Source organism: Chaetodon trifascialis, chromosome 16 (assembly GCF_039877785.1).
Source record: "Chaetodon trifascialis isolate fChaTrf1 chromosome 16, fChaTrf1.hap1, whole genome shotgun sequence".
In the NCBI taxonomy this organism is placed as follows: Eukaryota; Metazoa; Chordata; class Actinopteri; order Chaetodontiformes; family Chaetodontidae; genus Chaetodon; species Chaetodon trifascialis.
The window spans coordinates 21178343-21193850 of record NC_092071.1 but is presented as its reverse complement, the minus strand read 5'-3'; the positions used below and the strand labels follow the sequence as shown (position 1 = coordinate 21193850).

The 15508-nt window shown below is 40.9% G+C and overlaps 1 protein-coding gene across 1 annotated transcript in view; it reads right to left on the bottom strand.

Annotated features, from left to right (window-relative positions):
• ncor1 (nuclear receptor corepressor 1) overlaps positions 1 to 15508 on the bottom strand; it is a 60368-nt gene that overhangs the window by 23047 nt on the left and 21813 nt on the right. Inside the window, exons 15-17 of the mRNA XM_070983790.1 lie at positions 11996 to 12126; positions 10000 to 10295; positions 6173 to 6238 (exon numbers count right to left, since the gene is read on the bottom strand). Of these exons, the coding sequence (XP_070839891.1) occupies positions 6173 to 6238; positions 10000 to 10295; positions 11996 to 12126 (493 nt within the window). The remainder of the gene's footprint in view (positions 1 to 6172; positions 6239 to 9999; positions 10296 to 11995; positions 12127 to 15508) is intronic.

Sequence of the window (15508 nt, the reverse complement as noted above, 5' to 3'; positions counted from 1 at the left end):
CAAGCTACTAGATACTGCACGACTTACTGTTAAAGACAAACAACTGGCGCTGACTCCTTGTCCAAGCCTCTCTTTTGTGAACATAAAGCCTTGAAGATAATCTTTGGTAAAAATTCGCCACAGGAGAGCGCTGGTGAACTGCAAGTGAATGGGGGTTCTGTTGACCCTGCCTACTACACTACATTTACTGGTAAGTAATCGACTGTTCAGGGCACGAATCCAAGAATGAAAGTGGCTCGTTGGAAAATTTTGGCCAACCCTAGCACAGGTCACTGGGCATAGCAAATGAACATACAAAATTGATATAAGAAGAGATACTGACAGGTGTTAAGAATGCAACATGACTCTGACTACTGTCAAAAGAATCACTGACACAAAGATCTACACAGTGGAGTCTTTAGGATTGGGCTGTGAGAGCTTATACAAGAATGGCGTGTGGAGAAAAATGGCTTGATCATTTTGTCAGTGGACGAACACACAGTGACTTACTAAACATGCGAGACATAAAAGTGGAAGATCATTCAAGTCTGGCAATGGGAAAGTTATTCATTCTACAGAGAAAGTGAGTATTCCAGCCATGATAGACCCCACCAGATGGTTTTTGGGCACAACCAAAGGCTGCCTTCAGCTCTGACTGATAAGCCACCAACTCCAGAGGGTATCAGCATGAATATCTGGATCACTAAGCACAACACAGAGCATTTACAGAGACTAAATACTCTGAGAGGATCTGAAGAGCCTACACAGAGTCTACTTCAAGTCATGGATTATATAGAGCAGGAAGGTCCAGGTGTGATCATCAGCCAAAATGGTGTGATGATATTTGTGAGGCATGGGGCCACCTACATTCGCAAACATCACTGTAGGTGTTGAAAGGTAGATGGCCCACAAGACGTACTGGAAGAATTGGACAATCAGTTGGGGAGGGCTGAAAATAATACCATGTTACCAGAATCTGGGATCAGTGAAAGTAACTACTTAACTGAAAATGAAAGCAAGAAAACAATGCCAACAAATGATGAATCCCTTAATTGAAAGGGTGAAAGTGGCCCCCTGGCACGACAGTATAGCTTGGAGGGGGTAATCATGGTCAGTCTCATGCATCACAGACACACTCGATCACTACTTGTGAAAACGAGTGGGTCCATACACAGATAGGAAGTGACCAAGCACACACTGGAAAAATCCTCAGCCGAGCAAGAAAGGCCAATGGAACACTAAAAAAACAAGGTGAAATTTGCAGGACACTGAGCCTGAGGAAATTCCCGGCACAAAGGGGTAAATTGACCGAAGACACCTAGACGATCTTCAAATGGTCTTTGCCAAGTTATGTGCTGACTGTCATGAAGATGACATACTGATTGTGAATGATGATGGCTTCATGCTTGCCACACATGCTGAACTCAGCAATTGGATGGACACACTCTGAAGGTACCAAAAAAGTCACTTGTATGTGCCTCAGAGTCTCCTCCTGGACCTCTTATCATTCATTGTCAAAAGAAATGGAGGCAGAACTCCACAAACATTTAAGCAGCCTTTACACAAGGTAAAGAGTTAACTCAAAATGTCTACATCCATCCTCTCAAGAAGCTCAGAGCAAAGAAACTCTACGGAAGATGGAAGAATTTGTTTATGGCAGGGCTTCTCAAAGTCTGGAGGTCTGGACCTAGCCCATCAGTGATGGTCACCTGGTGGCCAATGGGCCAATCCATCCCGCCAAAGCTTTCCTTCCGGCACGCAGAAACTTATCTTATCTATCTATCTATCTATCTATCTATCTATCTATCTATCTATCTATCTATCTATCTATCTATCTATCTATCTATCTATCTATCTATCTATCTAACTTATCTATCTATCTAAGGCAACTGTTGTATTGAGTCTCAAAACTGAGCATTTCTGTTTGTTTCCTGGGATCCTGAAGGGGAGTTCATTGCTTAGATAAGGACTCATTCATTGGTCATTGAACTGTGGGTTTGGTTTTGCATTGAGCACTGACTACCTCCTTGGCAGAGATCTTAGAGCATTTTATAGTTAAGCATTTATTATTATTATTATTATTATTTACATACCCTGTTGCAAATGTTTTATGGTTTCATAGAAATTACTTGCACAACCTGCACCAACTGTTTATACCTCATGTAGGGTTGTCCCGATCAGATCACGTAATCGGAAATCGGGGCCAATCGCGTGACTGCAGACTCGATCGGATCGGACGTTATGTCCCGATCAGGTATTGGATAAATAATATATATACATTTGTATATTTATTGTTATTTTTAATCACATTTACAATATATGGGATAGTGATTAAAAATAAATGAGAATAAAATAGTATTTGTTAACTACCAACATTTACAGGCCGGGTCTGTGTCTGTGACAGACGCCACTGAACAGCACATGCGCGGAAGACAGCAGTACGGAGCAGTTTGTTTTAAAGCTCGGGATCTCAAGAGGTGGGAAGGACAAAGCTGCTTTTAACACCACAAACTTGATACAACACCTCAATACACTGCACTGCAGTTTACAATACACTGCACTGAGAATACGAGTTAGGAGTGCAGTTCCAAAACGCACAATCCTGGCCTTAGGCTACTTGATAACAGTCACTTTTATTTGCTCATTTGTTTGCATATGATATTTTGATGCCTATTTTAAGTTAAGCAGCTATTTGTTTTAATACTAGACTACTGAGTCTTTATACCATGGTCTGGGTGAATACTCAATTCTGATTGGCTGCAGGGTGTCTGTTAAAAAGTGTTGTGGACACCTATAAAAAAGTTCCAGTCAAATAGCCTGATTGTTCTAAATTATTGCGCTGGCTCAAACGCTAGTTGGTAACCGTGGCAACAGAAACTCAGAACATACGTTTTTCACAGTTTATTTATCCCAACGCAAGACAGTAGAGGACCTTAATTTCTGATAATGGACACCTCGTTGGGCATTATCCCTTATGTAATGTTGCACTATTCCTAATGTGAAGAAAATTTTATTTTATTTCTGTGTTCTGTTCTGACTTGAGACTGTAATTCAAGCTACCTCACAGAAGTCTACAATACACTGCACTGCATGCATGCAAAATTGAGCATAAGTGTTACATGTTAATATAAGAGCCTTTGGTAAAAAAAATAAAATAAAATAAGGGACATCCATGTATCGGATCGGGACTCTGTATCGGCAGATAGTCAAAATCAAATGACTCGGACTCGGGGGCAAAAAAACATGATCGGGACATCCCTAACCTCATGCCAATTGCGCTACTTGCATGTATTTCAATTTTTGGATATTATGTCTATTTGCAGTTGTGGTTAGATGCTAAACTGCATTTTGTCGTCTGTGTTGCACTGTGACGATGACAATTAAGTTGAATCTAATCTAATCTAGTTATCACAATGGATTTTACATGTTTTTAAGAGACTGTTGACACTGATATAGGCTGATAAAAATAACAATTATTTTGGAATTAATTGTAATAATTTTGCTATTCAAGCGGATCGTGAAGGACAGAACAGCTACAATGGAACAGAGGTTCACTCTTGGGAGGATGAGATAGAGGTACAATAACATATGTACATACAGAATGTGCAACCCATTCCTGTAGACCCCACCAGCAAGAACAACACAGCAAGGGGGGTCCTTTAACAAACACTGAAACTGAAATGCAAAAATTGAAGACTAGCCAAGTTTTGTGGGTGGCAAGGCAGAGTAGACCCAGCATTATGTGTGACGTATCCATCCAGGACAAAGTATGCTACTCCTCAGACCCTGCAATGGGCAAACAAACTTATCAGAAAACTGAAATCAGGAGACGTGACCTTGAGGTTTTAGCACTTAAAAAAATGAAAGCTCCCTGAAACTGGTAGTGTTCAGCGATTCCTCAGTGGGAGACCTTCCAGACGAAGCACTCACAGCAGACACCTGATCATACTGACGGGAGAGAATGGAAGATCTCACCACTATATGCTGGCAGTCAAAGAGGATCAGGAAAGACTTTGCAGATGATATTAAAGTTTCAGTGAAGTCTTGAATATGCAGCGTTGTTGTAGCTCAGAGTGAATCATATCATATCTAATTTAGAGTTTCTTAAACTTTCAATCAAAAAATGACAGGGAGAAGATGTATTTATTTGATGCATTGATGTATTTTGTAATATACAATATACACCTACAGACATGCATACTAATTAGGCCTATACAAAAATTAAGCTACTTACTCTGCTAGATCTCCCATGTTTTGACAACTATGGCAACTTCATTTAGCAGTCATAAAAATATGCATAAAACACTCTTGCACATAACAATCACTGTCAGCTGGAAGAACTATCAAGAAGCTACATTTTTAAGTGTGCTGCCAAATGTTTCATAGCATAGCTCAGCATTGCACACGGCACATTCAACAAGAGATATTTCTTGCAAGTTGTGGTACTCGGACCTTTACTTAATATCTGACACGTTTACAATTGGCTGTTCAATCAAATGTCTTGACAGTCGCATTTGTCGCGTCAAAGCAGAATGAGATAGAAATGATCAAGTGAAATATGAAATATTTTACTTCAATGCCGCCGGCCCTAACAAGACTGCTTGAACAGCATAAAACTTAAACAGTATTATAGCATTGCCATGGCAATAATCTACCTATTCATATTGTACAAACCACCTTGACAAAGCTAAGAAGGTGTTAGTATCGTATTTTTGGTAGATACTTGGAATGACGATTATAACTACTTCAAATGTTATGAGAAATAACTCTCAAGATAATGCAGTGTGACAGCCTGGAAATAAAAGGCCATGTTTGTGAAGCTTATTATGTTCAATTTCTGCTGAAGTTGAAAGAAAGGAGGTGATTAATTTCAATGGTAATTTGAGTACAGCTATTTTTGGTGCTGTTGTATCTGTTGTAATGTGTTCTACTTATTTTGTCAAAATAATGTACTTGCGACAAGTGTCTTTGTCTGAAGCCCCAATATCTCTAACTTCAACAATGATCAGCAACATCTAAAATGACAGTATTGGACTGTAATATTTGAGCTTGATATGACAAGATCCTGTCTGATCACATATCTGTTTGCAAGGGAAGATGGACTCTGATCCATTATATTTTTGACTTGCTTCAATCACATAATTTTAGTGGCCAAATTAATGAAGAACTGCTGATTCATAACAGCTTGATTTAACTGTGGGTATGAGATTACACTGACTACAACAAAGAACTGTTCTTTTCTATTTCTCTCTTTGAGTTCCTTTTTCCTCCATGAAAACTTCTCATTTAATTACCAGACCTGGGAAGTGTTAGCCTAGTGTTAACACAGAGGCTTATGCAGATCAACAGGTTACAACAATGACAATCAATGTGCTTGCATGACCAGCCATGTGTGGCAGCATAGCATATAAGTGATTTCTGAACCCACTTTGTCATATGACTAGAAGAGGTCGTGCAGGCCTCCTTTCGGTACACTAATCCACAGACATATCTAGCATACAGGTCTGAATGCCTGAGGAGATCATAGCAGCAATGAGTTTTTGTTAAGAGGGGAGCAAATCCCATATATCCACCCAAGAGAGTCTTAATTATTCCACATTAATCCTTTTATTTACTCCCCCAGTCTATGGGTCTTGGCACTCTGGGAATCCTACGTAAGAGCATACACTGGATGGCATATGACCGGACTAATGAGTGCAGCGATGCAGTCTGAAACCAGGCACAGATATGTGCAACAGATATATTGAAGAATTAACAAGAGGAAAGCAACTTAAAAAAACAGAATAAAAAAATTTACTAAATATGAATAATAGATGGAGATCTTTAAAGGAAGTCAGAACTGTCACGCGCTGTTGCTTCACGGATGGCCTTAACAGATCACTTCTGAGAAGTCAGTTGAGCAGTGCAGCTAAAAGAAAAAAAATCCCTGAAACCTTTCAATGGTATGTGACAGCTTCCAGTAAAGCAGCAGCACAATTATCTATTTGTGTAAATGCGTGTGCACATTCATTCTTGTGTGCATGATAGAAAGAGGCAGGGTGAAGCAACATCAGATAATCAGAGGAGGAAAAGAGAGACAGAGCGGAGGGGGGAAAAAAAGCAAAGATCATAAAAAGCAAAGCCGCAACAGCAGTGGAGGAACGAGAGGAAGGACAGAGAGATAAAACAAGAGAGAAAAGAAATGAAACACTACCTTTTTTGGCGACCTCCATCTCCTCCTCGGTCCAGCGAGAAGTTTCTCCGGTTTCACCAGCACCAGCTAGATCACAGAGAAAAAAGACACAGCCCCATCAGCACAGACAGAAAGAAAGAGAGAGGTAGAGAGAGAGACGGAGGGAGGGACACAGACAGAGAGTGACAGTCCTATCTTCAGCTGTCTCCTTCTCATGGCCACAAATCTAATAATCTGTTTACATTCAGGGGCTGCCGAGACCTGCTCCCTCACTTACACTCCCGCTCTAGCTCACTCTCCTTCGCTCACACTCTCATGCTCACTCTATCCTCCCTATCTCTCTTTCTCTCCCCTTCCCCACAGATCAGAACAAGCCCTCCTCCACTCTAATCCACAAGGGGAGGGCCTTGGTCAGCTGATGTAGCGCCAGACAGTGGAGGAGTGGAGAGCCCTGCCTCCCTCTTTGGGAAATGGCCTTGGATGGAGACAAATAGATAGATAGAACAGCCAGCCCAAAACCCTCCCACCTCTTCTACTGTGACACTGTGAATCTCTCTCTCTCTCACACACACACACACACACACACACACACACACACACACACACACACACACACACACACACACACACACACACACACACACACACACACACACACACACACACACACACACACACACACACACACACACACGTCCTTCTTGCCACGGCTTGGCTACACAGGTCCACACCCCCCACAAAATTCACAGAAGTGCACGGTTAGCGTGGAGGGGGCCGGGTGACCTCTAGCCCACTCTCCTCCATGGCACCCACAGAGACTCTGTAAACATTTGGACTAATATAGCAGCAGATGTACCCTTGACATTAACAGGAGGCTTGCCCCTCCCCCTACACCCCCCGACCAACCTCGAAGATGAGGAGATCAATTCTCACTGTTTAGACGGCTCCTATCAAAGGTCTCCCGGCCACACAGTCTGTTGCACTTAGTTAAACAAATGTCTACTGGACTAGGCTTCCTTTTTCTTGTGGCAAAACTCACATGCTCTCCCCGTGACAGTTCAGGCCCCTCAAGGGTGGTCATTAAGCTCGGGGCTGTGAAAACAGACGTGGTGTCTGCCTACAGTATAGTATCTCATTTAATGAGCTATATGCATGCATGCACACACAGTGACTGCCATTGCTTCAAATAAGATCAAATCCCTACCACTGGCCCCCACTGAATCAGCAGCTTCCTCAGCTTACATGGCACCATTTCAACTGGGCAAGACTGACAGATAGCTACCCTTTAGCACCTAGTCCACTTACTTCTAAGAAGCACCATAACTGCAGGGGTTACAACAGAGCAAGCAAACAGACGTAGTCTAGTAGATGTAGTCGCTATGGGAGATTACAGTTGACACAGTCCTACGTAAACCATGATACACCCAGAGCCAGGGCCAGGGAGGTCAGCGGGTTGAGAGGATAGAAGGACACACTGCAGACTGCTAGTTAATCACATTATGGGCAGACCTTGCATAACTTAGACTGTGGAAAGGTAGAGCTCAACAGGCAGCAGAGGACCAGGTGGCAGAGGAGCACAGCATACTTACAAAACAGTGAATTAACGATGCAGATTAACGCCACAACAAGCTTAACTCACAGGGATTGAATACTTGAAGACCTGAGCTACTGTTGTACGAGTGACAAATTTCAAAGGGTGGCGGGGCACAAGTGAGTGACTGAGTGCCATGACAACAGCTCTAACAGAGCAGCATATTGCCATGGTGATGGACAGACTTCATACAGCTTCCTGAGTGCAATGCCATGCAGGTCAGGGTCTGTGAGACACTTGAGTGAGCGCCTGAAACAACCAACTGTCCACTTTGAGGCCATAAACATGAGTCTTAAGAAGGAGAAAGCCAGCAGAGGCAACATGTCTCTAAACCTTGCTATTTCATTTTCCCAGCTCATAACACTAACAGCTAAAAGTATGAACACTTACATAAGGCCATTCAGTGCAAACAACTGATTATTCATGGGAGAAAAATATCTTTTAGCCTACTGTGACATTTTAGAAGATAAATGGAATTCCAGAGAATGGACACTGTGGTCACTTGACGGTAACTGACACTTTGCTAAACGCCTCTCTAAGAAGAGTGATACTCGGTCTCTTAATGTTAGCATGTCTGGCTAACGAGCTTATTACCTGCAATAGTCACCAAGCATTATGTCAAAGGGCAACAAGCTTGTTATTAGCTTTCTATATTATTTTGTGGGGTTACAGGTTACAAGAAGATGTCTGTTTGGGACCAACATATTCATTGTTTGTGGACATGTCAAACCTGCTCTTTTTTTGGAGAAGTACACACTTCAGCAACTCCAGCCAAACTTACATTAGATACCACTACATTTGCCAGACTTACAGCTTATTCCTCATATCCTCAAATCTTTCTCTCTTGCAAGCACACGGTTTGAAAATAAAGCATAGCCTAAATATAACCACTGTATTTCTTGTCCAACTACTTTTCTCTTCCATAGTAAGCATCCAAACAATTTAAGGGATGTTAGAACAAATAATATTTTGATTAGCCTACATCTTTTTTTTATTTTTAATACCATGCAATGGAGAGAACTAGCTCTACGCTGAAATACATTACATCTATACATTACATGAATTGACCAGTGGTCAGGATGCTGATGTTATGCTAGCTGTAGCTTTAGTCTCCATGAGCATTTTATCATGTGCACAGTCATCAAGTACACACCACCAGACCATTTTACAGGGTTGTCGTTTCAAAATGTAGTCCCTGATAAGGGACTACTGAGCTGACTCAATGAGTTTAAGCATTAGCATTAGGTAGCTACACTTATAAATCTGTGTCATCATTTTAGCTGACAAGATCCACGGTCACCAGCTCGAAATGAAATTTTTTTTTTTTGTAAGAATCAAAGACCTAGTGTTTCAAAAAATGCTGTTCATTCTATGCTGTTAATATCTATGAATTTGCCACTGCTAACACTCTTGACTCCATATGTGCAGTAAGAGAATGAAAGTGCTGATGTTGTTTGCATAAACTAAGTAACTCCACCAAAATGTGACTTCAAAAGTAGTTCAAGAAGTGACACAACCACCTTGAAAATGGTGATGTCATGTTCAGTGCCGAACCAAAAAATATAATAACAGCATTACTCTTTTTTTTTTGGATGAAATATTGTATGGTTTTATTATATGTGAACTCTATCGCCCCGGTGTTTGTGTCAGTCAGTAAGTATGCTCCTGTATTGTTGAAAAAATAAATAAATCTATCTATATGTTTGTCAATATCTCTATATCAATCTATATCGGTTGATAGATAGATAGATATATAGATAGATAGCGAATGTAGTGGTATTACATCTTGTGGAATTTTTCATTACTTTGTTGTATGTTTTTCTCAACTGTGCAATAACACTATTTATTATCCATATTGGCAACAGTATTCTTAGAAACTGTACATACTGTACATATAAATAGACTTTAGCAATTCAATGTTCTTTTTATGCAAAAATATTTCTCAGGTGCAATTTCAACATATGGTGTTGGCAGTCTTCTCATAAGAATATTTGAAATAGTATTTTTTAATCTGTACATAAAGTACATATACATAGTTGATTTTTTACTCTCTATTCTGTGTACTCTTTATCTTGCATTTCACTCTTTTTGCTGTTTTTTTCTTTTTTAATGCCTGCTGGCTGTAATGACTTCATTTCCCCAGTTTGGGATCAATAAAGTCTTATCTTCTTAGATATCTTATCTTAGATAGATAGATATTTAGTTTTTATTTTCATTTTTTGAACAGCCTCCAGAGAGCATCCCCAGGAGAATTCACCTTTATTAGTATCCATGGAAGCGACAGGAGTCTGGGGTTTTGCAGCCTCCTTTATAGCCTTCTGCGCTGGATCAGGTTTAGGGAGCTGTGGAGGATCTGGCAAGGCAGACTCAGTGGAAGGGGGAGGTGCCTCCTCAGCCGCCACAGATGCAGCCTCATTGGCCATGGAGCGTGTTGTGATCCTTCCCTTACGGCGGCCCTGGCTGTTGGCAGTCTTCCTGCCACGCGGCGTGTTTTGCTCCTTTCCGTCCTCGTCCTCCCCACCGTCACACTTGTCTTTGTCCTTGCCAATGTCCCTGTGGTTTTGGAGGGGGAAAACAAAGATTTAGAGACCAGCGGTACAGCAAATATCTATTCACTTTTGACTCAGCAATAACAGGACATTTTCATAATCAGTTCTCTTCCTCCACGACTGAACACAAGAGAGCAAAGAATATCAGAATTGTCCAGACTCAAGCAGGACAGACTTGTTAACAAGTTAGCAAGGTTTCTTGTGTGTTAGCCACGTGCCAAAACCAATACTGCAATCCTGTCCAAGTCCTCTCCAGACCATGAACATGCATCACTCCACAAAGGCCTGGGGATATGAAATCTTCCCAACATTACACCTAGTCTGATGTTTACAATGATTCCCTGAGGATTTTTTCCAGCAGCAGTGGAGTGTGTGAGTGTTACTTTGCACCGGCAGAAGATTTTTAGTATGCCTGCTGCTGACACGTGAAGGGCTTTAGACACGTTTGCACACATTTGTAGATGCTGAATAACACTTAATAAAATGCTTCAAGGTCCACCCAGACAGCCTGTGACTGGTCTTGCCTCTCCTCCTCCCCTCTCCTGTACTTCTACTCTGCCTCTCCTGTCTCACCAGTAATTCCTGTTGTCCTGTCTAATAATGGAATACATGAAGTTAAGTTTTTGATGTAATGATCTACAAGATTTAAATCAAATGACTCCTGCTAGGCATTTTCAATTTCACATACAGGAGACCAAATATCCACCTGCTCTCCCCCTTAATTTTACACAACAAACCTCAGCTTACCCTGATCATCATCAGCCTTTTGTTTCCTTATCAACAGAGATCAGATTTTGGAATGTTTGTGATGTAGGTCTATCAACGCTGGCCAAAAATGACATTCTAATATTCATTCTAAAATAAATAGACAGTTAGAAATATATTTGCATTTCTCTTACATGTTTCAAGAACATGTGCTTTTCAACATTAATGCAGACCTCCCTGTCAGTTCCACTGCTAAGCACAGAAACTCACTATGGCAGTCTGAGGTGTACTGAACAGTCTGATCCATGTCCCCCGACAACAAGAATGACAGGAAAAGTCATGTTCGAAGGAAATAGGCAGAGATTACTGATGTCCATAATGAAAACTTTTGACAGCAAATTTGTTTAATTTACAATTCTTGCTCATCCCGACTCTGGCTGCTTAAAGCAGACAGCAAGCTTATTGTGTTTGGGCAGATGTTTACATAACAGCGGTGCCACACAGCTGCTGAATGCATATCAGGGAAAAACATTATCATATGAGACAATATAAGACAACACAATCCAAAATCTTGGGAGGAAAACAAAACAAAACTGCATTTGCATTCTTTTCATCATGATCACAAAGGGCAATTCAATGAGACTAATTATCAGCTTTGCAAATTCTCCACTCCTTTGTTCATTCCACTCACTGTTGATGGGTTAGGCCCAGGAAGGACCGGTTCACTAACCGCACAAGCTACAATCATGTCTCTTGTTAGCAGGGTGGAAAAATACCGTTGATAAAGACAACTTTACTGGTACCGGGTCGTTGAGTATCAAGGGTGAAATGATTACTTTTTGGCTTTCAAATACCATCCATTTACCTCATACATTTAAGAAACAAACCTTTCCCAGAGTTATCAAGGTGTATGGACCCAAAACTGACAAGAAGGGAGCTTTACCTGCAGGGCCTAATTAACTAGGGTGACACCAGAGCAAACGACTATTCACAACTCACCTAGAATCCTCTTTTTCATCTTTCTCTTCCTCGTCCTTCTTTTCTTCGTCCTCTTTTTTCTCGGACTTCTCGGATTTGTCCTCTTCGTTTTTGTCGTCTGACTTGTCTTCTTGTGAGGGACGTGTTATTTGCTGAAGACAAAACACAAGGGAAAAATATTTTGCCGTTTCTCCTTGAAACATCAAAAATATAAAGCAGAAAATACTTTTCAGTCTTAAGTGATAATGATGCTTTAATTCAGATGTAAAAACCTACCCTGAAATACCTTTCAAAAACAATCAGCACAACAAACAATCATTTCAGTTTTTTCTAAGAGGGCCATATCCTAATGTATCTTCCGCCAGTCTGACTAGTACTTTACCATGATACAGAATATACCACATCCTTACATCATTAACGTCATTAACTACACATCTCCTGTAGTTTTTCCACACCTCAGGCTCCAGGTTTCCTGCATGCTATCAAGGAACAGACATCTTTGGATGGTACAGCAGTGCCCGCATTAGCCCTGTGAGCCCGGAGGACCATTTCAAATTGTACAACAGAAGATGGGCTTGAATAGTCTGCTTGAACATTCAGTTTGATAGCAGACAGACAAAGTTGGGAATTGAATTGCAGAAATGAATGCTGCCAACTGGTCATTAGACATACTGCTTTTAAGCAGGACAACTAACAACACAACAAATATGAAGGTAACCAATAAGACTGAAATTTCAAAGATGAAAAGCGCTGTTGTACAGCCTGCACAGATAGGTCTGAGGCCATGCCATATTTTGATGATCATCACATCGTCCAGCATCTGCAGGAACATAAACGATACAAAAACCACACTGCAGACTTTCTTTATCACAAAATGAAGACATCTGGAGTGTGGCCTCGTTTATCTAAATAAATCCCTCAAAGAGAGAAAGCACACTGCAACATGGAAACACGAAGTCTAATGTAGAAAAGAAGTGAATTCAACAGTTTAAATGAAAAGGGGAGAGGAGATAGATCGTGCCTGTAAGAGCAGAGCGAAAACATCATTTAAAATGATTTTTTAAAGCACGTCCAACAGAGTGACTGAGGACAGAGGAACATTCTTTATCATCACTGCTGGCGCGGTAACCACAGAATGCTTCCTCCTGCCTGCTCCATGAAAGCGTTGTGCTGCAACAAGTCTGGCTTTGCCAAGCCAAACATCCCGTGCTGGTACCTGATAGAGCCAAGGAATGTTCTTCACACGATGGTAAAGGCAAAAGATATGGACTGATGCAAAGAGTGGGAAGGCAGCGCACAAAAAAAAAACAAAAAACTGTGACGTCTGTCTATTTTACAACATAATTGTGCACGTGAGGAGTCTGGCTGCCACACAGTAAAGTCTGACACAGAAGTGCTCGACGACTCCACAAAAAGAGGCAGTAAGCAATTACAATTAGTGGCTGTTCTAGACAGCTCTAACCAGAGACAGCCAATAATCATAGACCTTTTAAGAGAGGAGCTGCATGACAAACAAAATGAAATTTGCCTGTGATACCATCTCAAGTTTACCCCATACTGTTCAGCTCACAGTCTTCCATTCATGTGCCTTAGACAAACGGAAGAATCTGATTCATGCTTGATGTCATCCCTAATAGCTGCTCATATGTGACGACTGCTGCTTAGAAGGTACTTTTTCATTTACTTTTTGCTGCATATCAGAGGTCTTGCCAGAATTTCTAGATATGATGGTACCATCTACAGTAAAAATGTGTTGACTCATATTGCTAATAATGCTGAATGCTAAAATAACGTGGAGATATTCATAGTAAAAATATTTTGGAAGTGGTATGATGGCTGTACAGTCGAGTGTGATGATGCACTGATGATGTACTGCTCAATTCATTAAGGAAAGCCCTGCAGATTCAGTGCTTAAACTGCAGCTTGATGTATGCAGAGAGGACCACGTCAAACTTGGACCAGGACTTGACTCATTTCCTGCCTGCAGTAGTCTGCAAAGCACGTTTTTGGCACTCGACAATTCAGGGACCTTTTTGCAGAGGAGAGCAGACTGTTTTAGGCCACAGTCATTCTCCCCATACATGTCCTTCAGTGAGATGCTGTTCTGGTTGGGTCAGGGAGCGCTCGTGTTTGCTTTGGAGGTGGTCAGAGAGCCGTGGCATTCCTGCCTCTCCTCCCACACTGCGTAAAAAGCCTCTACACAGATGTTCTCCAAAAGTCAATGAGGCCCTGCGGTTCTGTGGTTCTTCAGTGTTTTTAAATGAAGCTCTTTCCTGACCTGGTTTGAATATTTTGAGAGTTTTAATTTCTCCCCTCTTTTGCTGATTCACAAGTGCTGTTTGATTTAGGAAATGACAGAGCCACAAGTCAATCTTGCCTTTCCTACCACAGGACTTACTTGAATCTGTTTACTCTCCAAGATTTACTTTGCCTACCAGAACAGGGATATTATCTCAGTAACACTTCATAGATGAAACATTTTTTTTCAACTGTAAATGGCCAGTTCTTTGAGGTTCATGTCATATTTTTCAACCGGTATATGTGCACTGACAACTGCACATTACTCACACTTTTCTTTCCAAATGCTGATATTCTGTTTATCTTCCATTCTGGCATTTTTCCACAAAAACACCTTCTGTCATCTGTCAGTGTTTTGCTCTTCTGATGAATGTGCTGTGTTAGAAAGTTAAACAACAAAATGTGGCCTGAAGCGCAGGTGTTCTTGTTTATCAGATCACATCAAATTGAGGGGATATCTGTTGTAAAATTGGATTGCAGCATTGGAACAATTCCGGCCCTGGCCTCCTCTCACAGTGCACTTTTTGTCTCACATTTGTCTGTGGGTCTCCTGACAAAGCTAATGGACCGATAGGCAGATTTATTTTCATTTCATTTTTTGGTTATTGGTCTGGATATATGATATATGTTTTAGAGCTCAGCAATTTGTCTCATTTAGAAAGAAATCAAATCGTAAAAATTGAAGTGATAATAGCCACATCTCTAAATTAAGACTAAACAGCGTCCTGGTGAAACAGTGCTCCAAGACAGCTACCACATTACCACAACTTTGGGCAGTGTGAACTGCCAAACAAACAGGAATAAGAACATACTTTTTTTCCCCATAGTGAAGCACTGGAAGCTCACTAAAACAAACATGAGTTACAGCGTAAACTTACATAAAACACAACCACTGAGTGGCTGCATCTCATTGAGTTCTAATGTAAAATATAATATTACACAATCATAAACGTTCAATATCAAACACAGCATCACAAAATCGCACAATGAATTGTGGCTTGTCCTACATGAACCTGCATATGAACAGTCTAGTGCAAACAATAGCAACAGCATAGCATAGCAAAAGAATCGCATAAAGGAGCAAATAATTTGTTGAAAATATTCCTTTACTGAGGACAAGTTATTGTAAAGTCAAGTTTTTTTTATGGGTGAAGCCACTAGCTGACAAAACTAAACACATTTCTGTCAGAGTAGTGCAATACAAGGAAGAAGACACTCAGACACAACAAAGGCGCA